The sequence below is a fragment of the Emys orbicularis genome, chromosome 12, assembly GCF_028017835.1.
Source record: "Emys orbicularis isolate rEmyOrb1 chromosome 12, rEmyOrb1.hap1, whole genome shotgun sequence".
Lineage (NCBI taxonomy): Eukaryota > Metazoa > Chordata > Testudines > Emydidae > Emys > Emys orbicularis.
The window spans coordinates 18,743,728-18,769,347 of NC_088694.1; the positions used below are offsets into that span (position 1 = coordinate 18,743,728).

At 42.8% G+C, this 25,620-nt stretch overlaps 1 protein-coding gene across 1 annotated transcript in view; it reads left to right on the forward strand.

The window, feature by feature from the left end:
- Positions 1-25,620, forward strand: part of ZMYND8 (zinc finger MYND-type containing 8) — an 83,012-nt gene that overhangs the window by 53,103 nt on the left and 4,289 nt on the right. Inside the window, exons 12-20 of the mRNA XM_065414199.1 lie at positions 2,514-2,666; positions 3,594-4,100; positions 4,705-5,076; positions 9,084-9,274; positions 11,317-11,397; positions 13,031-13,109; positions 18,430-18,669; positions 18,841-18,998; positions 20,336-20,425. Coding sequence (XP_065270271.1) covers positions 2,514-2,666; positions 3,594-4,100; positions 4,705-5,076; positions 9,084-9,274; positions 11,317-11,397; positions 13,031-13,109; positions 18,430-18,669; positions 18,841-18,998; positions 20,336-20,425 — 1,871 coding nt within the window. The remainder of the gene's footprint in view (positions 1-2,513; positions 2,667-3,593; positions 4,101-4,704; positions 5,077-9,083; positions 9,275-11,316; positions 11,398-13,030; positions 13,110-18,429; positions 18,670-18,840; positions 18,999-20,335; positions 20,426-25,620) is intronic.

Below are 25,620 nucleotides of genomic sequence, written 5' to 3' on the forward strand. Positions count from 1 at the left end.
TTGTTGGACCTCGGATAAAGGCATTTGGCCCGAGAGGGCCTTGCTGCAGTTAATCCTGGACTACCTTCTCAAGTTCCAAAGCCTGTCCCTTTCATCTATCAAGGTCCACTTGGCTGCTATCTTGGCCTTCCATCCACCACTCGAGGGTAGGTTGGTTTTCGCCCATGACACGACTGCCAGGTTCCTCAAGGGCCTCGAGCGCCTCTACCCGCACATCAGGGGCGCTGTCCCTCTGTGGGACCCGAATCTTGTTCTGTCGCGGCCCGTGGGGCCCCTCTTCTAGCCTCTGGCTTCTTGCGCTGTCCTCCTTTCCTGGAAGGTCGCATTCTTGGTTGCAATAACATTTTCCCGCCTGGTCTTTGAGATTAGGGCGCTTATCTTGGAACCGCCCTGTACGGTCTTTTAAAAAGACAAGGTCCAGCTGCGGCCTCATCCAGCTTTCCTGCCCAAGGTGGTCTCATAGTTTCATACGGGCCAGGACATTTACTTACCTGTCTTTTTTCCAAAGCTGCATAAGTCGGAGGAGGAGTGTAGGTTGCATTCCCTAGACGTCAGGAGGGCGCTGGCCTTCTACATTGAAAGAACCAAGCCATTCTGCAAGTGGACACAATTGTTAGTTGCGGTGGCCGACAGGATGAAACAGGGGTGGACAACTCGAGCCTGAGAAGGAGCCAGAATTTACCAATATACATTGCCAAAGAGCCACAGTAATAACATCAGCAGCCCCCCCCCCATCAGCTCTTCTTCCCCTCCTGAGCTCCCAGCGCCTCCCGCCCACCGGTAGCCCCGCCAATCAGCACCTTCCCCTACCTCCTGATCAGCTGTTTCGTGGCATGCAGGAGGCTCTTTGTGGGGGGAGGAGTGAGGGCACGGCAGGGGACGGGATGGGAAGGGGTGGAGTGGGGACATGGCCTGTGGCAGAGCCAGGGGTTGAACAGTGAGCACCCCCCGGCACATTGGAAAGTTGGCACCTGGAGCTCCAGCCCAAGACTCAGTGCCTATACAAGGAGCCGCATATTAACTTCTGAAGAGCCGCATGTGGCTCCAGAGGCCCAGGTTGGCCACCCCGGGATGAAAAGTCATCCAGTGTCCGCTCAAAGAATTTCTTATGGATCACTGCCTGCATTTGCTGCTCCTACGATCGGGCAATGGGGCCACCTCTGGCGATTGTAACCGCCCTCTCAACCAGGGTGCAAGCCTCTTCGGCAGCTTTCCTAGCCCAAGTGCCTATCTGTAGGGCAGCCACCTGGTCGTCCATCCACATGTTCGTGTCCCTTTACACACTTACCCAGCAGGCCCGGGACGATGCTGGCTTCAGTAGAGCAGTACTGTAAGCCGCTAGACTGTGAACTCCGAGCCCACCTCCATTGATACTACTTGTGAGTCACCTAAAATGGAATCGACATGAGCAAGCACTTGAAGAAGAAAAAACAGTTTACCTACCTTTCGTAACTGTTGTTCTTCAAGATGTGTTGCTCATGTTCATTCCATTACCCGCCCTCCTACTCCTCTGTTGGACTTGCTGGCAAGAAGGAACTGAGAGGGCATAGGGTCATCAGCGCATGGGCGCGGCACTCAAGGGGGTGACACAGCCGACCCTATGGATACCGCTAAGGCAAAAATCTCTGACAACTGTGTACGTGGGCGCACACACACCTAGAATGGAATGGACATTAGCAACACATCTTGAAGAACAACAGTTACGAAAGGTAGGTAACAGCTTTTTCTTCCTCTCACCCCATCACACATCATTTGCTCATCATGTGACCAGTACAGTTTAACACACAAACCCTTCATCTTACTCTTATAGACAGAAATCCTATTGTCAGCTCCTCACCAGTGCCCTGCAAGCATACATGCTTTGCAGAGTGCTCAAGAGCAACAAATCATGATGTGTCTTATTTTGTGAATGCCCTGCATTCATGCTTTGCTTTACAGTATAGCACAGTATATTAGAAAGAGCTAATGAGACAAAAAATACCTCTATAATGAGCATATTTTTGGTTCAGGCATGCCATCTAGTACATACTCTTCGCTGCAGTAATTCCTGCGCACTATAATGTGGAGTGTGTGGGAAAGCTGAGGAGAAAACTTTTCCAGGATTCATGGGTGTGTTCTACATTGGGTAGGGTTGAGCCTTTGATGTCTCTAGTATAACAATCCATATTTATGTCTTTCCTCTCCTAGTCTTACCTGTTGGGTTTAAAAGAAAGGCCAGCAAGATTTCTATTTTCCAATTCTTTATCCCTGCAGAAATCACCAGATTATTTTATGTAGAACAAAAGGGAAAAACGGTTATGTTTGTGTTAAAGCCATTCTCTTTGAGTTGTTCAGAGTTGCAAACTATAATTAGAAAATAATATTAATACATTTCAGTTAGTCTGCATTTTCATTTCAGTCTAAAATTAAGTAATTTTACTACAAAATTTTCATTGATGAGGACAGTGGAGGTTCCCCATGCCCCTTAAAGTATCTTTCTTAATTAAAGAATTCTTTTTATAATGTCTTTTTAGATCGCAGCAAAGCTGAGATGGATCTGAAAGAACTGAGTGAATCAGTCCAGCAGCAGTCCACACCTGTGCCGCTAATTTCACCAAAACGTCAGATTCGCAGCAGGTTCCAGCTTAATCTTGACAAGACAATAGAGAGTTGTAAAGCACAGTTAGGTATGCCCAGAGTCCATTGAATAAGGGGAGCATGAAACCTAAACTCAAAGGAAACTTTGATTTAAGGGTTGATTTTGTTTACAAACTTGAAAAGTATTTTTCCATGTTGTAAAACCTTTTTACACTAAAATGTAAAATCAGATGATGATGTTTGAATACTTAAGGGAATACATTTTGAATGTGTTAAGCTGGAACAATCTAATGTATAATAGAACCTGCTGTTACGAATCTCTCTGAAGAACTTTCACATTTTAACCTATGTTCTTTGCACTTTCTGATGTAGATTAGTGTACTTATTTTTGTGGTCTTATTTTTCCTTGTAACATGAAAAATTCAAGAACTGTAGCTAGTTTACTAAACACTACCTGGTATTAACATATCCAGTTACACCCGGTAGGGGTTGGTGATACTATTAAATATTTGTATTGCACTATTGCTTTGCATGGCACTTCATAGTGATTTAAAAAACGACACCACCTCTCCTTGGAAAATCTTCCAGTCTAAAGTCCTGTTTTGGCAAACATGCATGTAAGTAACTTTAGTCACATGAGTGGTCCCATTGATTCTAATGTGATTACTTTTGTAGTTAAAGTTACACACATGCATATTAGGCAGATTGGCCCTAGGTTAGACAAATTTAGAACATGAAGATAACTGATAAATGAGTAGGCAGGGAAAGGAGGGCCAAGGGTTAAATCCAGTAAAAATGTAAATGACACTCAGACATTCTGATATTCTTAAATAGAGAGTGAGGTAGGACACAAGAGGAGGAGGAGGTAGCTTAGAAATGGAAGTCAAGGTAGTAATACAAATGAACTTTCCAGTGTATAGAATCATGCAAAATATTTTATTTTTCTATCATATCACAGAGTCACTATCCAGTTAATGTGGAATAGAGTACATTTGTTTTGTGTTTTTCTGTGTTAGGAATCAATGAAATCTCTGAAGATGTTTATAACGCAGTAGAACATAGTGACTCTGAGGATTCTGAAAAATCAGACACCAGTGACAGTGAATATATCAGTGATGATGAACAGAAATCAAAAAATGATCAGGAAGATGGAGAGGACAAAGAAAGTGGAAAAAGTGACAAAGAGTCATTGACCATGAAAAAAAAACCTAAACCCCCAGCTCCAGCTGAAGTCAAAGAGGAACTTAAAAGCACAAGTCCAGGAGTGGAGAAAACAGATGTCCCTGTCAAAGAAAAGGCTAATACAGACTCTGAGAAAGACTTTTCTGAAAAGGGAAAAAATTTGCAGCATCCTGCAAAAGAAAAACTGAAAGGTAAAGATGAGACAGACTCTCCAACTGTGCATCTGGGTCTGGACTCTGATTCAGAGAGTGAACTTGTCATCGATCTAGGGGAAGATCATTGTGGGCGTGAGGGACGGAAAAACAAGAAAGAATCTAAAGAACCACCTCCTAAGCAGGATGGTAGGTTGAATTTATTTCCTTCTTTCATTTATGTGACAGACATAAAAGCAATGAACCCATAGTTTTCAATAATTGCTGGTCTCAGTGAATGATCATTCACAGTGCCTTTCACCAGTGCCTTTCACCAGTGCTCAGTATTGTAGTGCATATAATATACAATCTTGCATGAATTTGGAATTTAATTTGCAAGTTTTTTGAATTTCAGCCATAACTATCACTCTTCTGTGAGCCCCGCAACAACATAATGATCCGGAAGATATTAGACTTGATCAAGCACTCCCAAACGTGTGTAATCCCACTAAAGTCAATTTAAGTGCTCCCATTAGTAAAAGTCATAAGAACAGACCTATTATGTACGGTATCAGTTCATGTTGTCCATGTGTTAATCATGGTAAATGTAAATTGCAATTAGCCATTAAGAAAAGTACTTCCGCTAGCTGTGCTCGGCATTACAGCAGTTAGACAAAAAAATATTTGTCCAGACCAGTCTATACTGTGGTGAGATGTGTGGTGTATAAGCCTAGCTATATCTTATTTTTAAGTTCTTTATTTTTCATATTAGATAACTTTCTTCTTTTCCTCTTTATTACATTTTATTTTTAAGTTGTAGGTAAAGTTCCACCTTCTTCCAGTGCAAGCAGCCAGCCTCCACCTGAAACTCCTGTGCTTACCCGGTCTGCAGCCCAAACTCCACCAGCTGGAGTCACAGCTACTACTAGTGCTACTTCTACTGTCACTGCTCCAGCAGCAGCCACAGGGAGCCCTGTGAAAAAGCAGAGGCCGCTTCTACCTAAGGAAACAGCCCCTGCTGTGCAGCGAGTAGTGTGGAATTCTTCAAATAAATTTCAAACGTCGTCTCAGAAATGGCACATGCAAAAGGTACAGAGGCAACAGCAGCAGAGCCAGCAGTCTCAACAGTCGCAACAACCTCAGTCTTCTCAAGGGACAAGATATCAGACAAGACAGGCAGTAAAAGGTATACACTCGTAACAATGTGTCCATGGTTCCCTAATTGCCTAGTAGTGTTCATGGTGATCCAAGCCCTTCTAACCAGGAATTCTACCATGAAAACCAATATCTCAAAGTATGGCTCTACTCTGAAAAGTGACTCTTTAAAAATGTAACAGCTTACTAAACTTATTAGCTTTCTGTGGCATGTCTTTAGAACCATTTATCCTTACTTTAGTTACAATAGGTTTGCATACCTTTTGCCATTGTCAACCATCACAGCTCTAGAAGAGTGAACTGAATTATTTTCTGGATCATAGAAATGCAGGGCTGGAAGGGACCTCAAGAAATCATCAAGTCCAGCCCCCTGTGCTGAGGCAGGCATCAAGGACCCAGTACACCTAGACCAGTGATACTCAGACTGAGGCTCGGGAGCTGCAAGTGGCTCTTCAATGTGTCTCCTGCTGCTTATGATATTAAAACACTGTGTAATTTAATTATTAACCAATCTAAGTTATGACCCTATCAGGATTCTTTTACTATGTTATTAACCAATTGTAGTTGATAAAATAATACTTGTTCGGGATAACCAAGACTATATATATATATAATGAATTCACAGTACTGTGGCTCTTTTGGGTAATGTTGATCAATAATGTGGCTCTTGAACCACTGAGGTCTGAGTATCACTGACTTAGACCATCCCTGAAAGGTGTTTGTCAACCTGTTTTTGATAACCTCCCGTGATAGGGATTTCACAACCTCTCTTGGAAGCCTATTTCAGAGCTTAACTACCCTGATAGTTAGAAAACTTGTCCTAGTATCTAACCTAAATCTCCCTTGCTGCAGATTAAATCCATTACTTCCTTTTGCTACCTTCTGTGGGAAGTGGCGCCTGCAGGCGAAGGGGCCGCAGGGACGTGCTGGCTGCCGCTTCCCACAGCTCCCATTAGCCGGGAACAGAGAACCGCAGCCACTGGGAGCTGCAGGGGGCAGTGCCTGCAGACAACGTCAGCAAAATGTCTCGCAGCCCGCTATCAGATTACCCTGATGGGCCGCATGTGGGCTGCAGGTTGCCCACCACTGCCTTAACATATTTGAAGATTGTAATCAAGTCCCCCTTCAGTCTTTTCTCAGACTAATTATGCCCAGCTTTTTAATCTCTCCTCATAGATCAGGTTTTCAAAAACCTTTCATTATTGTTGTTGCTCTCCTCTGGACTCTCTCCAATTTGTCCACATCTTTCCTGAAGTGTGGCACTCAGAATTGGACACATGACTCCAGCTTGAGGCCTCACCAGTGCCGAGTAGAGCAGGACAATTACCTCCTATGTCTTACGTGTTACACTCTTCTTAATACACCCCAGAATTATATTCGTTTTTTCACAGTTGCATCACATTATTGTAATCTACTGTAACTCCCAGATCCTTTTCATCAGTACTACCACTTAGCCAATTATTCCCCATTTTGCAGTTGTGCATTTGATTTTTCCTTCCTAAATGAAGTACTTTTGTATTTGTCTTTATTGAATTCATCTTGTTGATTTGAGACCAATTTTTCAATGTCATTTTGAATTCTAATCCAGTTCTCCAAGTGCTTGCAGCCCCTCCCAGTTTGGTGTCCTCCACAAATTTTATAATATTTCCTTCACTCCATTTTCCAAGTCATTACTGAAAATATAGAATAGTACTGCACCCAGTACTAACCCCTGCAATACACTCTAGATACATTCTCCCATTTTGACAGCAAACTATCGATGATTACTCTTTTGAGTACGGTCTTTCAAGCTGTTGTACATCCACCTTATGGTAATTTCATCTAGACCACATTTCCCTAGTTTGTTTATAAGAATGTCAGGTGGGACTGTGTCAAAAGCCTTACTAAAATTAAGATATATTACTTCTACTGCTTCCCCCCATCCAGTAGGCCAGCAGCCCTGTCAAAAAAGGAAATTAGGTTGGGTCTGCATTATTTATTTACAAATCCATGTTGGCTATTCCTTATAACCTTGTTACCTTCCAGGTGCATACAAATTTGATTGTTTAATAATTTGTTCCAGTATCTTTTCAGGTATCAAAATTAAGCTGACTCATCTAGAATTCCCTAGGTCCTCTTTGTTTCCCTTTTTTAAGGACAGGCACTGTATTTGCCCTTCTCCAGTCCTCTGGTACCTTGCCCAACTGTCAGGAGTTATCAAAGCTAATTGCTAATGGTTCCAAGATTGCTTCAGCTAGTTCCTAAGTACTTTAGGGTAAATTTCATCAGGCCCTGACGACTTGAATACATCTGACTTTTCTAAATATCCTTTAACCTGTTCGTTCCCTATTTTGGAGAAATATTTTCCCTACGTGTCAACAGAATTGTCAACTATATGATCTAGTTGCATGACTCACTTTGTGTCTCCATTGTCTTCAAATTGGGCCTCAGTTACACCTGAACAAGCCACAGAACGCTGATTTGCACATATGTAAATACACATTGCACATATGTAATTTGAGGATATGATTGCACAGGTGTTAAAAAGGCAGCATTTGGTTTGTGGAATCTTTTTTGCTGGCAATGATACATGAGCCAGGAAGAACCCAACTTAACTCTCAGATCCTAGGCTGAGTTTGTGACACTGTCAATTAAAAATGTGAAACAGAAATAACTTTTTACTTGTAAACAGAGAAAATTTTATACAGAAAATTCACTGAGAAAAATAAGTGTGGAACCCCTGTGAAATCCTTATTTTTTAATAGGGTAGAATCATAGTTAAAAATTAATTCTTGATGTCTGGATTAAATTTTAATATTCAGCATATTTGGACAAGATCACAAGTTATACCAGAACTATTTTTGTTCCATTTTACATATCCTGTGTTAGAAGTATATTGGACTGGAAATTATTTGTTGTATACTAATGTTGATGTATATTAAGTTGGCACAGGTAAAAGAATGCTGCACAGAGACAACTGACAAACTTCTTTCACTTGTAATGATTACATTTTAAACAACTTGGGGTCCTTCAAATCATGGGTTGTTTTGAAAAAAAAATAGGTTCAAAGACTTGGTCTTAACAGAAAGGATTGAAGCATCTTAATCAATAGGGATCAAATTGTGATACCCTTACTCACATTGACTAGTAACTTATTCCTGAAGAAGCCCCTTGCTAACAAGCATGAGCAAGGGTATCTCAAGTCTGGCTCTAGGTTAACAGTATAGAAATTAACAATTTTGTGTTTAATTCAATTACCTCTGACATCACAATCCCCACTGTTCTACCAATTGATGGCCAAACAAGCTCACAGTTGATTTGGACTTAGATATGGCAAAAATTCCTCATGAAGGGGTAGTGAAAACTAACAGCCATGATGAGGGTGGCATTAGTCACAAAGGAATGGAAGTAATGTCAGGAAATGAGACCGAAACGTGCTTGAGAATATGCTGTATGATGGCTCAGAGCGCATGTTTTCAAAGGCAAAAAAATCCTGTCAGTCAGCATTTCTGGGGCAGTTTACTGTGGCTAACAAAGCCTTGTACCACAGACAAATGGATACTAGAGCATGCAAACTGTAGGCACGCTTTACAGTGATTCCAACATGGAACTTCCATATTGTACATATGGTAGTAGCTGCTGGAAGTACAGCAGGCTGGAAGTCTAGTAAGTGGGCCTCTGAGAAGCAGGTTGAGGGAGTCCTGGAAACTCAAGTGGGACACAGATTCACAGGAAAGACTTGTACTGTGACCAAAATTGAAAGTGGCAAGTCTCTAAGCTGTCTTAGTATATTTATCTTTATGTCACGTATAAGAGCCAAGCAAATGATTAATAAAGGCAATGTAGCATTATTTCATGAATATTACAGTTTTATAAATAATAGTAGCAAAAGCATTCATAACTTAGATTAGTGAAATGGCTAGATGCATCCATTTACTAAAGGATGCCTATCATTAGCATGCTAATAAACAGTTTTTTAGCTGTTTGCCTATTCATTAATTTATTGAAATGGTTAATGTATACAGTGACTTAGTTTATTTGTATGTTTTATTTTCTTAGCTGTACAGCAAAAAGAGATCACCCAGAGCACTTCCACATCAACTATCACCTTGGTTACAAGTACTCAACCTGTTTCTATGGTTACCAGTTCTGGATCTTCAAGTACACTTTCTTCTTCAATTAATACAGACTTGCCAATAGCAACAGCTTCAGCTGATGTGGCAGCAGATATTGCAAAGTACACTAGCAAAGTAAGTTCTTGAGCAGGGTTTTCTTAAAAAATGTATTTTGAAATAATTTGTTACTCAGTAGATTGTAAGGGGCTTATTAAAAGTGCTATAATTTGCCAAAATTCAGAAGAATGGTTTATTATCTGATTCAGCTGGTATTAATAAGGTCACAAAGTAAAAAAAACTTTGAAACATGAATCGTACTCAAAAAGATGAATTTCAAATGAAGTTTTTAGTTTAAGCATGGTGAGTCATGTCATATCATTCCCCCCTTGAACTCTCAGGACACTGACCTAAGCAATATGGACCAGGTTTAATTAAAAAAAAAAAAAAAAATGAAAGAGAGAACAAGGTACACTAAAGATTTGTTCATTTTTGCTCTTCAAAGGCCAATTTATGGTTCCATTGACTTCAGAGGGACCAAAATTTAACCCTAAAAAGCTTGTTTTCAGTGCAACTAGAAGTCAGCAACTTTCACCAGAGGTCTTAATACAGTCCTTTACCATATTGCTAAAAAACATGTGTTAAGTCTTCGAGTCTGATTTGCCCCTCTTGCATTTCACTTTTGTGGGACTATTAGTGTGTGTTCTAAAGAGGGAACATATTAACCAGTAATAGAGAGCATCATGATCCAGTAGTTAGGGCACTGAACTGGAAGTTAGGAGACCCGAGTTCTATTCCTGGCTCTGCCGTTGACATGTTGTATGACTATGGGCAAGTGAATTCAGTGTTCTGTCCCAGATTCCCTATTTGTAAAATGGGCACATTTTGCTTCTGGCTTGGTTCAGCAGTCTGTAAATTTCAGCCACAGATCATATATACTGTACACTGTAGTTACTTGACTACCACACTACTCTTACAGTAGTGTCTCCTCCCATATCCCCATAACTACTCCACTTCGTTAAATGATAGGTGATCTAGACCATATTTTCTATATTTCTTCATAGAAGAGTAAATCTATACTCAATCTTAAGAAATAATTCTCATTAACACTGTGGAATTGACTTTCTGTAGATCTCTGTTAATAAATAAATAAATATGTTCCTATTTAAAAACAGTGTATATTTTCACTATATGGAAACTTCATTCAAGGTATAGGTTGGACATTGCTCAAAGAATGAAGCAGTTATGAGTAAGTGTGTGACCTTAGTTGGATGTAATTTATGTACACAGTACAGGTTTGTACATACCATTGGTTTGATTTGATGAAGAACAAAGTTTCTCTTCTAAAAGAAGCATGAGACCAGAGCTTCACATATATTAGTTGAGCAGAAATGCAGTATTTTATAAATTCAACATTATTTATTATCTTGGGACTAATACAGGTGATAATGCATAGAGATTGACTTAACTGCATTTTACATTGTAGTTACAATTAATATATATACTGTACTTTGGATTTCTTTCATGTTATTTGGGAAATCCATTAATCTAGTTACTTGCCAAGATGAAACCTCAGGGCTCTGTGGTATTCTTACAACATGTTGCTACCAAAGCTGTTCTATTCATAAATAGGCTTCCCATCTCCTCCTCCTCTGCCTTTCGGGTCCATTCTTCTGAGTGCATTAAAGAGCACAATTTTTATATATTTCTGTATCCTGCCTTTTTGTAAGAACGGAGCCAGCAGTCAGTATGGGGTGTGGTGTGATACGCTTGTAGTCATAAAGAAACCAAGCTCGCTAGGGCATTTTGTTGGCTAATTGTCCAACAGAGCGGTAAGGATGCCATCGCTACTGCAGCTATCCTTTTTAACAAACTGATGGATATTGCAGAATCAGTTGGACAGTTAAAAACACTGTATTTCAGCCTTTTTAAAATCTGGGCTCAGTTTTGTATCAGTCTTGGCAGTATCCCTTGGAAAATCATTTCAAAATTATGATCCAAAATCTCTTCATAATCCTAATGAGAAGTTTTTTAAAATGTACTCTGATAAATGTATATGAAGATATGTGGCATTGTTGACAGCAATATAAGTTAATTCATGCAAGGGAAAAAACTAGTAAAAATGAATGTGTTGATCATTAAAAAATAGACATTGGAAAAAAGCGATTTCTCTTTTTCAGATGATGGATGCAATAAAAGGAACAATGACTGAAATATATAACGATCTTTCCAAAAATACCACTGGAAGTACAATAGCTGAGGTCAGTATTGCTTTCATCAGAGCATATTGCTTTATTTTTAAATTTAGAAAATCATCAAACATTTAAAAAAAAATCCTTTATTTAAATAATATGGAAAACTTGGCCTGTATGCATGCCTAAAAGAAATTCTGAACTAAAGCTGTCTTTGGACCCTAACTTCTTTGCTGTCTAATGTATGACTGTTGTCACAGATACAAGTACCTTTGTTGCTGTTATATGGTAGCACCTAGGAGTCCTTGTTAGAGACCATACCACATTTGGCTAGGGGCTGTACAAACACAGAACATTACCATAAAAAAGTTGAGCACTTCAGCCTAACTCAAGAGGGTTTTTTGGTTTTTTTGGTTGATTTAAATCCAAAACTACGCTCTATTGTAATGTAGCATTTTATGTTTAGTTTCATTTTGTTTTAGACACTTGCATTGCAAGAGTTTCTCATGATCACATTGTAGAAACCGCAGTGTAGCTTTGGTCCTTCTCGCCAAAGACTCCTGATTATTTTATCATTCATTGTTTATTACATAGGGTTTTTTTGTTGCAGTGTAAAACTCTGCATTGATTAGATGAAAGGATTGTATTTTGTATTAACTGCTACACACGGTTAGTAGTTATTTTCAGAGATGATATCTCACTGCTTTTATGTGTTTTCTGTTTTCTTTTAAAAATGAAACAAACTGATTACGTAATGCAAACTGCCTTAGAACATAAGCAAGAGAAAACTCTGGAGCAGGAGCGACTTCTTTTAACCCAGAAGTGGAAGAGTAGTCTACACAACAATAACAAAAAAGCCCAAGGCGGTGAATCTCAGAGCCAGGTCAATGGACTCGGGCTCGTACTGCGGGGCTAAAAGTAGGAGTATTGACGTTCAGGTATCGGCTGGAGCCCGATAACACTGCTGTTTTTAGCCAGTTAGGGCAAGCCCCAGTCAGTTGACAAGGGTTCTGAGACTTGCTGCCACTGGTCTTTTATTTTTTGCTGTGTAGAAACATATCCAAAATCATCCATTTGAGTGATTATGTCCCTAGCCTCTACGCTTCTTAAATTAATAAGAAACATACTTTAGAATACTTGGGCCATTTAAAAAAAATTACAAGACATCAATAACTACAGTCAAAACTGAGGGATGTGGCTTAGGTTCAGATCAGATACATTTGAAGCCTGATAAATTTTAGTCCAGCAGTTTTTAGAGATAAGGTGCCTGATACTCCATTTTCTTACAGTTGTGTAAATTGGGAATGACTCCATAGATGTCATTAGAGTTATGTTGATGTAAAAATGATGTAAATAAGAGAAGAATAAGGCCCAAGTTGAGCAGCTCTGTTTTGAGTTTTAAAACAAGTCTCTCCCTTGTTTGGTAGGAAACGCCCGCAAACAAGAGTTTGCTTTGTATCTCTCTTATTGATGCTTATGGATATTCTGGAACCTTGGTTAATTGGTCAGAATGCTTTGAGCCTAATTTTCATTTACACTTAAGACCTCTTTACCAGAACAATGTAAAAGAGACCTTAGTGTAAATGAGAATCAGGCCCTTTGTCTCTAAGCCCAATTTTGCTAAATGATTAGGTAGCTATGTTTTATATACACCAAATTTGTATTTTCCATTTTATTAAATCTTATCTCTTCGATATTTCAGATTCGTCGTTTGAGAATCGAAATAGAGAAACTTCAATGGTTACATCAACAGGAACTCTCAGAAATGAAACACAATCTTGGTATGAAAAGTACAGCCTAAAATAATATGATTTCAAAGACTGTGGTATATGTTTGCTTCATTTATGCGACTGTACAAATTGTCCATGTGTGAAGGGTTAGAAAATAGAACAGAACGTGCTGTGCTGATGCTACTGGGCATGTACCCAGTAATTTAGACAGTTGCTGTTTTACTGAAAACAGCAGTTAAAACAGTTTTGAGTTTAACCAGTGAAATAGAGTTATGCTTGGGAAAACGTTTCTGAGAAAGAGTATAGTAACCTGGTCCTCACCATGTGGACTGATATTCTGTGATTCTATGATCATTGGATAACCTTTGTTAAGAGACCTAATTCATTAATGAATGTTTTGACCTATTTATTTTGGGCTATGTGTTCACAGACACAGTACTAACAGTAATTAGAGCTATGCAAAATAATTTCAGCAAATAATTCACCAAAAAGGTACTTTTGGTGAACTCAAAATGATTTGCATATTGGTGTTGAATTAGCTGAATTGTTTCAGCTGGACCAAAAAAATTGAAATATTTCAGAAATGTCAAAACAAAATGTTTTGTTTTGACCTGACTCAAAATATTTCATTTTGATGAAAGGAGAGGAAACTAGATTCACAAAATGGCCAGGAGTGGGGAGAGGGCCTCCCCTATAACTTTTAGCTCAGTGGTTAGGGAACTCACCTGGCATGTGGGAGACCATGATTCTGTTCCTGTCTCTGCCTAATGTGGAAAAGGGATTTCAGCATTGGAGGTGAGTTCCCTAACCACTAGATTATGGGCTATTTTGGTCTTTCTCAGTATCTCCTGTGGACGCTGTTCCACTTTGTATAAATTTAAATAGTTACTGGTTCAAGGACTTGAACTTGGGTCTCCCACATTCTAAGTGAGGATCTCATTTTCAGCCAGCCTCCACTAATGTACCCACAAGGTTTGGGCCTCCTCCCAATGAAATTGGTGTGTGTGCTGGGGGTGGGGGGGGGGGGGGGTGTTATTGGTGATTTCAAATTATTTTTTGACTCAGTGTAACTGACTCTAGGACAATGTTTCTCAAATGCGGCCACCAGGGGCTTTTCTTGCGGCCACAGCCTTGTGGATGGTGTGTGTTTGGGGGAGGGGGGGGGATTAAAGCAGCAGCTCCTCCCCTGGGGCTGCCAGCAGTGGTTTGGGCCCTGGCCGCCTCTGGAGACAGAAAAGCTGGAGGAGCAGACAGCCAGTATGTGTTCCCCACCTTCCCAAGGGTGGTGGGTGGCAGGCTCCACCCATGGGCCTTTGGGCTCCATCCTCGGGCATGGGGTTTTGCGTTCCATTCCCTGGCTGTGAGGTGATGGGCTCTGGCCCTGAGCTCATCCTCCCCAATGACCCTTGGCCCCTGCTGCCTCCCCCAGTGCCCCATCACAACACTGCCTCCGTAGCCACTTCCCCATCCAGGGCTTAATTTGTCTCTGGGCTTGCCAGGACTGAGTAAGTCTGCTGTGAAAAGTGATATTTGTATTAGGGCTGTCGATTAATTGCAGTTAACTCACGCGATTAACTCAAAAAAATTAATCGTGATTAAAAAATTAATTGTGATTAATCGCAGTTTTAATCGCACTGCTAAACAATAGAATACCAATTGAAATTTATTAAATATTTTGGATATTTCACTACATTTTCATATATATTGTATTCTGTGTTGTAATTGAAATCAAAGTGTATATTATTTTTGCTTACAAATATTTGCACTGTAAAAATGATAAACAAAAGAAATGGCATTTTTCAATTCACCTCATACAAGTACTGTAGTACAATCTCTTTGTCATGAAAGTGCAACTTACAAATATAGATTTTTTTGTTACATAACTACACTCAAAAATAAAACAATGTAAAACTTCAGAGCCTACAAGTCCACTCAGTCCTACTTCTTGTTCAGCCAGTCGCTAAGACAGACAAGTTTATTTACATTTACAGGAGGTAATGATGCCCTCTTCTTATTTACCATGTCACCAGAAAGTGAGAACAGGCATTTGTATGGCCAGATATTCGAAACATTTGTATGCCTGTTCATGCTTCGGCCACCATTCCAGAGGACATGCTTCCATGCTGATGACGCTCATTAAAAAAATAATGCATTAATTAATTTGTGACTGAACTCCTTGGGGGAGAATTGTATGTCCTGTGCTCTGTTTTACCACATTCTGCCATATATTTCATGTTATAGCAGTCTCGGATGATGACCCAGCACATGTCCATTTTATACTGCTGGAGGAATTCTGTGCCAAAACATTAAAAATTCTGCATAAAAAAATTAAAAATTCTGCATCTAATATTATAAAATTATGCAAAATTCTCCATACTTTATTTGTCAAAATAACACAATATAATCACTTTGGTTTCAATTATTTTGGTATTTATTTAAACTACTATAAAATGGATGGAGAATGGAGGTGGAAGCATTGGAGGAAATTCCCAATCCCCCTTGCCTAACAGTAATGTAACTAGGTTTGACTCTTTATTTCTAGTTATTAGTCAACAAATATATGCAGCCATATGCTCAGTGTTACATCATAGCTAGCTGAAGACCAAATGAGGGCTGGGGAATCAAACTCACATTTTAGTTCAAAAATTTAGACCAGTTCTAATCACTAAAGCACCATCAGCATTTATAAGGCCATCCTGTCCTTTACACCACTCTGGCAATGTAAAGGAGCTTTAAAATTTTTACACCTATTTTATACTCCTGGGGGAATTCATAAAGAGAATGGGAGCAATTCACTAAGCAGGCAGGCTGCTACATTCTGCTCTGCCTGAGGGGACAGTGCCTGTCCCACGCCTACCTCCTTAGAAACACTCCAAAGCCCTGCCCCTCCACACCAAGCGTGCTGCAATAGCGAGTGAGAGGGACAGAGTGTCTCTCTCTCTCTCTCACACACACACGACTGCACAGCCCCCCACGGGTGGTGATTTACATCTCTGTTGGCTGCTCGGAGTGTCCGAACCAACCTGTCTGTGCTGCCTGGGAAGGGCGTGTGACCACTCTTGCAGCTTCCCTTTGCTTCCCCGTCAGAAGTCATTTTTCTGCGGAGAAGCAAAGAAATCTGCAGGGAACATGAATTCTGTGCATGTGCAGTGATGCAGAATTCCTGCAGGAGTAAAAATTGCAAGAACGCTTTCACTGCAGATTTCACAAAACGCAAAGATGATACCAATGTGAGATTTCTAAAGATAGCTACATCACTTGACCCAAGGTTTAAGAATCTGAAGTGTCTTCCAAAATCTGAGAGGGATGAGGTGTGGAGCATGCTTTCAGAAGTCTTAAAAGAGCAACACTCAAATGCAGAAACTACAGAACCCAAACCACCAAAGAAGAAAATCAACCGTCTGCTGGTGGCATCTGATTCAGATAATGAAAATAAACATGCATCGGTCTGCACTGCTTTGGCTTGTTATCGAGCAGAACCCGTCGTCAGCATGGATGCATGTCCCTTGGAATGGTGGTTGAAGCATGAAGGGACATATGACTCTTTAGCGCATCTGGCACGTAAATATCTTGCGACACCGGCTACACCAGTGCCACAAGAATGCCTGTTCTCACTTTCTGGTGACATAGTAAACAAGCAGGCAGCATTATCTCCTGCAAATGTAAACAAACTTGTTTGTCTGAGTGATTGGCTAAACAAGAAGTAGGACTAAGTGGACTTGCAAGCTCTAAAATTTTACATTGTTTTATGCAGGTTTTTTGTACATAATTCTACGTTTGTAAGTTCAACTTTCATGATAAAGAAATTGCACTACAGTACTTGTATTAGGTGAATTGAAAAATACTATTTCTTTTGTTTTTTTTATAGTGCGAATACTTGTAATCAAAAATAAATATAAAGTGAGCACTGTACACTCTGTATTCTGTGTTGTAACTGAAATCAATATATTTGAAAATGTAGAAAACATCCAACAATATTTAAATAAATGGTATCCTATTATTGTTTAACAGTGCGATTAATTTTTTTAATCGCTTGACAGCCCTAATGTTTGTTAATATCACTTTTCACAGCAGGCTTACAAGCTAGCAAGTCTTAAAAAAAAAAAAGGGGGGGGGGGGCAACCAGCAAAAGAAACAATAAGAAAAAAGAAAAGAACGTACAAAGCACCTTGTATTTCTATTCTGTTTAGGACCAGCAAAGAATAGAGACAACTGTACATTATTTTTATTACTGAGTCTGCAAAAAGAAAACCCTACATAAATAAATTATAATGATTTGGACATGTGTATGTGCATATTTATTTGTATTTCCTAAAGTTAATTAAGTATTTTAGGAAAAATTGTCAGAGCGGCCACCAGCAAAAGTTGGTGGCTGCACTCTGAGGCCACCAAAAATTTGTTGTGAGAACCCTTGCTTCAGGATAAAACATTTATTTGAAAAACTGACTCACAGATACTCAACCCTGCTCCCTGCCCTTTATGCTACTTTGGCATTGCAAAGGGGCCAAAATACTGACTTAAACAGGCAGTTGAGGATTCCGCATCATGGGAGATTTTCAGTAAGCATAGAACCAGCATAGCTGGCTATAGGACACCTCTTCCCAGTCCCCACATCTCCACCACCATATAGCCAGGAAATGAGGGCATGGTTAAAGTACTGCTGCACTTTAGTGATCATTGGCTGATGTAATGACTCCTAGGGGAAAGTTGCAACGAAGCACAAGTTACAGAATTCCTGAATCCCTTTTAAATAACATGTGGTGTTGAACTGGCCTGAGGTCTAGGGGACAAAGTTGTGTGATGGTATCTTATTTCATCCCTTTGTGTCCTGTGAAGCTGTGCTGAAATGAAGGTTGGGGGACTGATTTTTTGCAGATGCATAATTCTGTGTATGGATTCTGTTTGTTTATCTCATTTTATTCATCAAAGTAAATATGACTTTCAAAGCTTTCTGGAATCATTTTGGCTTTGGAACTTTTACTTTGTTACAATTATGTCCTGGGAGAGCCATGTTGCAATGACATCCAGACTCTTCTGTCTAAAGGAACCAGGATACAATATAGATTTGATGGATTTGTGTTTGTGAGAGGAGAGTGTAATCCATGGTCCTGTTTATTTGTTGAAAACTAGTTCACAGCAGTATTGAAGCTCTTGGCTTCTGAGGCCAAAGGCTGTGCAAGGCAGTTGCAGCAGGTGGGGAGTACATCTTTGTACTGCATGTAGCACAACTGAGGCATCAAGGAGCTAACTGTAATAGAAATAATAAATAATAATAGAGGATAAAAATGATGGCCCCAAGATTTTGAGCCTGGTAATTTTCACCTTACGAATGGGAGAAATATAGACTCATCTTTCTTTGTATCTCAACTAGAATTGACAATGGCGGAGATGCGGCAAAGTCTTGAGCAGGAGCGTGATCGTTTGATTGCTGAAGTAAAGAAGCAGCTGGAGTTGGAGAAGCAGCAAGCTGTGGATGAAACCAAGAAGAAGCAGTGGTGTGCCAACTGCAAGAAAGAAGCCATCTTCTACTGCTGCTGGAATACCAGCTACTGTGACTACCCCTGCCAGCAAGCTCACTGGCCTGAGCATATGAAATCCTGCACACAGTCAGGTAATCTGCCTCTGGGAAACCTACCTCACAGCTGCTCAGAGTGAGGAAATACGGGGCCGGTGGAAATGGTGTCCGTTTATGTGTGCACAGTTGTGCCAGTGGGGAGTGGTGAATGTGGATTGCTACACATTGCTAATGGCTATATTGTATAAACCTTTTTTTTTATTTTAGCTACTGCAACACAACAAGAAACAGATACAGAAATTAGCCCAGAAACATTAAATAAATCGTCCCAGCCCAGCTCCAGTACACAGACTCCATCCACAGAAACAGCCAGCACCCCAAAGGAAAAGGACAGTGCAGCCGATAAAAACAAAGACTGTGTTACAGTGAGTATCACTGCAGTCACTTCAGCCTAAGAATGTGTCTGATTTCTCTTAAACCTGAGCCTAAAGTATCCTTGGGACATCAGTAATTTTTGGCCCCTTGTACATTTCTAGAGGGTCATTTTGTGAGTGAGGTAGGAAATAGTATTTTTCCTCCATCGTGACAAAACTATTCCATTTGGAGGGAGAGAAGCAGGATGTCCTCCAGGATCACCCCTTCCCCTCCACTCATCCCCAATAAGACCTTACGTTGACTTGACATCCTTCCAGCCAAGGGGGACTGGACCTGTCTCCCTCCAGGGCCCATCAGTGTTGCTTCTGGTCTGGATCTTTCAGATACAATACAAATTGCCTTCTGGGCTGAGCAATACTGACTGCAGCACTCACAAATACTGCTGGATCTACAGTTAAGAGAGCAGCGTGCAAGCATGATATCCTCCTTGCCATCTACTCTGACAGTGTTCCGCAGGCAAGGGTGAGCAGGTACTCTGATGCAAAGGGCCCCATCACTGCATATACAAGATAAATGCCTATAATAAGGATTCCACTTTATAGGCAGGTTTTGACTAATAACCATTTCAACAGTAATGTTCTTCTTCCCTGCCAAGAAAAAGCTATTAAAGCAACAATTTTATTGGGGGCTGGCCCCTCGCAATATCCCCCCCCCCACCCATTCCCTCACCTCAATATAAATCTCATTGACAATGTTTGAAAATGTTAAAAACAGAAAATATTATGTTGTAAAGTATTGTGATTCCAGCATGATGTCTCATTGAGCTAGTCCTCTAGAGTGGGAAGTGTGGTGCACTAGAGAACCTGTGTTCATTTCTGGCATCATTGGTAACATCTGGAATTAGATCTCCAGGTTTGATGTTGTTTCTAAGGGAGTAACTTGGGGTGGAACCATATTTGAGGAGAGAAAGAGGCAGTGTGTGTTTCACTTGAATGCACTAGTAAAACTGATGAACTATATTGAGCTTCAGTGGCTCACTTGGTGTCCGTACGCATTGTTTGTGTCAATACAAACTTCTTTATCATGCGGTGTTGGGAGGTGGCGGGGGAGTCAGTTACCTAAGACTTCTGCCATGGAATGTTCCATTTTTTAAATTTAGAATTTCTTTCACATAGTTGTTCTACCTGAAACATCATGCTGTGTACATTGATCATGTTCATAATTTGAATTTTGTTTTATTAACAAAAGTAACCTGTGAATTCATTAAGATGCAAATTTTTAACACAACATCCAACATAAATTTCATATTATAATAGTAATAATAAATTAGGTGGAATTTATGTAAAAGCTGAGACTTTTACTGAGGTTACCTGTGCTGTCTCTGCAGATAGCAACAGGTGTGACAAGCAACCAGCCTATAAAACTGGTCCAGGTACCGCAGACCACCACCTATATTCCAACTACTCAACCCACAATTGTAAGTACATCATCATCATTTAAAGTCTGCAATAGAACTGTTCCTGGCTTTAAAATAGCTCAATATCTTTTGGGGGTTGTTTCCTGTCTGTTGCTGTATCAGGATATGAATTCACTGGTATCAAGTCTCAATTTGCAATGCAAAATGCTCTATTTTGCTGTGCAACATTCCATCTTTCTCATGCCTTCCATTTTCATCATTTGGTTATTACAAAGAGCTGGGAAAAGCCACTGGGCATATACTTAAAGCACTGAGGATAGACAGACCGTCGTCTGCAATAGAATGCTAAAGTTGTTTACCCTTTTGATTTTGGTTATTTGACCAAGACATCATGGTAAATATAGCATTTATTTTATGTAGCATCTTTTCCTGTGGTATCCTAAAGAGCTTTGTATAATAATGCTATATTAGAGTTCTAGCCTGATATTGCAGCAACTATGAAGCCAGAAGGAGCAGCTAATCTGCATTCATTAGTATTGTGTCTCAAATGTGGCCTTGGGCACCAGGACCTGTGTTACTGAGAGAGGAAATGATGGCTATGTCACTGGGATTATCCCCACTATTCTTTTTTCCACTCCAAATGTGCCAAAGGCGCTTTATTTTCTTCTTCGAGTGATTGCTCATGTGTATTCCACAATAGGTGTGTGTGCTTGCCACGTGCACTGGTGTTGGAAGTTTTCCCCCTAGCAGTACCTGTAGTGCCCCTAGCAACCCCCGGAGTGGCACCTCCATGGCGCGGTATAAGGGGCGTTGCGCACTCCCCCCACCCTCAGTTCCTTCTCGCAGGTAGTGAAGGTGCTTCGGAACTGCTCTGCTCCAGCTTTGCTGTAGCTCGTCCCCAGAACTGCTTGTTTGTTCAGTGTATGGTACCTGTAGTTAGTTAGTTGATTAGTTAGTTTAGTTTATCTCGTGCGCCTGAGCTGGAGCATGCCCCGTGCCCTGGGTTTTAAGTCGTGCGACACTTGTAGGCGACCTATGCCAGTGAGTGATCCGCACGCAGACTGTTTAAGAGAGCGGGAACGCAAGTATTTTGTGCTCCTAACTCCCTGGTGGTCGAGTCGGTCAACCACAGGGAACGGCAGAGCCAACCAGCCCCTACTCCAAAAAATAAAGATTCGAGGAGGCTGGACTCATTTGGAAGAAAAATGTATTTGTCCTCGAGCTTCCAGTTACGGGTGACGAACCACCAGGCTCTCCTGGGCCGGTATGAGTTCAATCTGTGGGGCTCCTCGGCCAAGTTTGAGGAGCGCGACAAGAAGGAGTTCAAAGCGCTGGTGGAGGAGGGTACAGCGGCTGCCAGGGCAACCCTGCAGGCAGCTTCGGATGCAGCAGACATAGCCGCGCAGTCCATGGCCTCAGCGGTGTCCATGAGAAGGTCATCATGGCTCCTGCTCTCTGAGCTGTCCAGCAAGGCGCAGACGTCCCTGCAGGACCTCCCGTTTTGACGGCAAAGCTCTGTTTGTGGAACAAATGGATACAAAGCTGCATGGCCTGAAAGACTCCCACACGATGCTCCAGACTCTGGGTCTCTATGTTCCGGCTCCGGCTAAACCTAAGTTCAAGCCGTAGCAGACTCCCGCCCAGGCCACCCATTCAAAATACGAGACCGCTTATAAAAAGTCGCGGGACTATAAGAGGCGCCCACAGAGGCGGTCTTGGCCTGCCCCCCAGCCAGGGTCCTCCAAGCGCAAGCAGGCAGGGAAAAGGCGGTTTTGACGGGACGCCCGGGGTGCCCTGCCAGTTCTCATCAGGGATCCACCCTCAGAAAAGCTTCCCTTCTCCAATTGGTTGTGTACTTTCCTCCCGGAGTGGTCGCAGTGGACCTCGGACCGATGGGTCCTCAATACCATCTCCCGGGGCTACACCTTCCAGTTTACTTCCACCCCGCCCAACCACACTCTGCCCCTTCCCTCCTGGGGGACCCCTCACACGAGGCTCTGCTCGAGCAGGAGGTGGGGCGGCTCCTGGGCCTAGGAGCGGTGGAAGCAGTGTCGGGGGGTTCAAAGGCAAGGGGTACTACTCCCGCTATTTCCTTATCCTGAAGGCCAAAGGGGGGGCTCAGGCCCATCTTGGACCTGCAATGTCTGAACCAGTACATAGAAGCATAGAATATCAGGGTTGGAAGGGACCTCAGGAGGTCATCTAGTCCAACCCCCTGCTCAAAGCAGGACCAATTCCCAACTAAATCATCCCAGCCAGGGCTTTGTCAAGCCTGACCTTAAAAACCTCTAAGGAAGGAGATTCCACCATCTCCCTAGGTAACCCATTCCAGTGCTTCACCACCCTCCTAGTGAAAACGTTTTTCCTAATATCCAACCTAAACCTCCCCCACTGCAACTTGAGACCATTACGCCTTGTTCTGTCGTCTGCCACCATTGAGAACAGTCTAGATCCATCCTCTTTGGAACCCCCTTTCAGGTAGTTGAAAGCAGCTATCAAATCCCCCCTCATTCTTCTCTTCTGCAGACTAAACAATCCCAGTTCCCTCAGCCTTTCCTCATAAGTCATGTGCTCCAGCTCCCTAATCATTTTTGTTGCCCTCCCCTAGACTCTTTCCAATTTTTCCACATCCTTCTTGTAGTGTGGAGCCCAAAACTGGACACAGTACTCCAGATGAGGCCTCACCAATGTCAAATAGAGGGGAATGATCACGTCCCTCGATCTGCTGGCAATGCCCCTACTTATACAGCCCAAAATGCCTTTAGCCTTCTTGGCAACAAGGGCACACTGTTGACTCATATCCAGCTTCTCGTCCACTGTAATCCCTAGGTCCTTTTCTGCAGAACTGCTTCCTAGCCATTCGGTCCCTAGTCTGTAATAGTGAATGGGATTCTTCCGTCCTAAGTGCAGGACTCTGCACTTGTCCTTGTTGAACCTCATCAGGTTTCTTTTGGCCCAATCCTCTAATTTGTCTAGGTCCCTCTATATCCTATCCCTACCCTCCGCTTGAAACCGGCTGCCAACTAGACATGGAGCCATTGATCACTACCTGTTGAGCCCGACGATCTAGCCAGCTTTCTATCCACCTTATAGTCCATTCATCCAGCCCATACTTCTTTAACTTACTGGCAAGAATACTGTGGGAGACCGTATCAAAAGCTTTGCTAAAGTCAAGGAATAACACATCCACTGCTTTCCCCTCATCCACAGACCCAGTTATCTCCTCATAAAAGGCAATTAGGTTAGTCAGGCATGGTGAAGTTCAAGTTCCGCATGATCTCCCTAGCCTCCATCATCCCCTCCCTGGATCCCGGGGACTGGTACGCTGCCCTCGATCTGCAGGACGCGTACTTCCACATTCATATATTTGAGGGGCACAGACGCTTCCTCTGTTTCACGGTGGGGCAGGAACACTACCAATTTATGGTCCTCCCATTTGGCCTGTCCACTGCCCCCAGGGTATTCACTAAATGTATGTCGGTGGTAGCGGCCTACCTCAGGCTCTGGCGGGTCCAGATCTTCCCCTATCCAGACAACTGGTTGGTCAAGGGCAGTTCCTGGTCGCAGGTGTGGTATCACGTGGCGCTCCTTCTGTCCAAGTGCACCACTTTGGGCCTGTTGGTGAACAACACCAAGTCCATGTTAGTCCCGGTACAACGCATAGAGGTTATCGGGGCGGTCCTGGATGCCTCGTCGGCCAGAGCCTCCCTCCCACCGGATAGGTTCGAGACCCTGAAGGGGCTCATCGACACGGTCACAACGTTTCCGGTGACAACAGCCAGAGCGTGCCTCCAGTTTTTGGGTCACATGTCGGCATGCATGTATGTGGTCTGTCACGCCAGACTCAGGATGAGGCCCCTCCAGCTCTGGTTGGCCTCGGAGTTCTCCCAGGCCAGAGACAGGATGGACAAAGTACTCATGGTGCCCAAGCCAGTGATCACCTCCCTACGGTGGTGGTCCTCCTTGAGAAACATGCTCCAAGGGGTCCCGTTCAGGGGCAGGGCCGTGTCGCTGGATCTGGTGTCTAACGCATTGGACCTGGGATGGGGGGCCCATGTGGGGAATGTTCAGACCCAAGGTCTGTGGTTGGCTCAGGATCTGACCCTCCACATAAACGTCAAGGAGCTCAGGGCAGTACGGCTGGCGTGCATGGCCTTCCACTCGCACCTGGAGGGCCAGGTGGTCAGGGTTCTCACAGACAACACAGCCTCGATGTTTTGCATCAACAGGCAAGGCGGGGCCCGATCCTCTGCCCTCTGCCATGAAGCCCTCAGGCTGTGGGACTTTTGTATAGCCCACGACATCTGCCTACAGGCCTTCCATCTACCAGGAGCCTGGAACTCGCGGGCAGATCACTTGAGCAGGGACTTCTCCTCTCAGCACGAGTGGTCTCTCCACCCAGAGGTGGTGCACAGACATTTCCAAGTGTGGGGAGCTCCCCAGGTGGACCTGTTTGCGACTTGGCAGAACCGTCACTGTTCCCTGTTCTACTCCGGGGGGGCTGGGATGGGGCGCTATCTCCGATGCCTTCTCCTGTTCTGGTCAGGCCAGTTTCTCCATGCCTTTTCCATGTTACTGCTGATTGGCAAGGTCCAGGAAAAGATAAAGAGAGACAAGGCCTGGGTCCTTCTGATTGCCCCGGCATGGCCCAGGCAGCATTGGTACGGAGCCCTTATGGGCCTGGCGGTCACCCCACCGTGGCCGTTGTCTCCCGCGCGGACCTACTCTCCCAGGACCAGGGCCGCCTCCTCCACCCCAGCCTAGCGGCACTCCACCTTATGGCGTGGCTGCTCAATGGTTAGGCCGGGAGGAAAAGACATGTTCAGAAGGGGTTCGGCCCGTCCTCTTAGAAAGCAGGCGACCCTCCATGCGCCGAGCATAGTTTGGCAAAATGGTCTCGGTTTTCCAGATGGGCAGATGAGTGGGGCGTTTCCCCGGTGGCCACCCCGATCCAGCTAATTCTGGACTATCTCCTTCACCTTAGAGCCCAGGGCCTGGCACCCTCATCAGTCAAGGTGCACCTGGTGGCCATATCGGCCTTCCACCCGCCGGTACAAGGCCACACGGTATTCTCCCATGCTATCACTGGCTGATTCCTTAAGCGGTTGGATCATCTCTTCCCGTATGTTAGGTCCCCAGTCCCGCAGTGGGACCTAAACCTGGTGTTGGCCCGTCTCACAGGGCCCTCGTTTGAGCCACTAGCTTACGTGCTCCTGGTCACACCTCTCGTAGAAGGTAGCCTTCCTGGTTGCGAT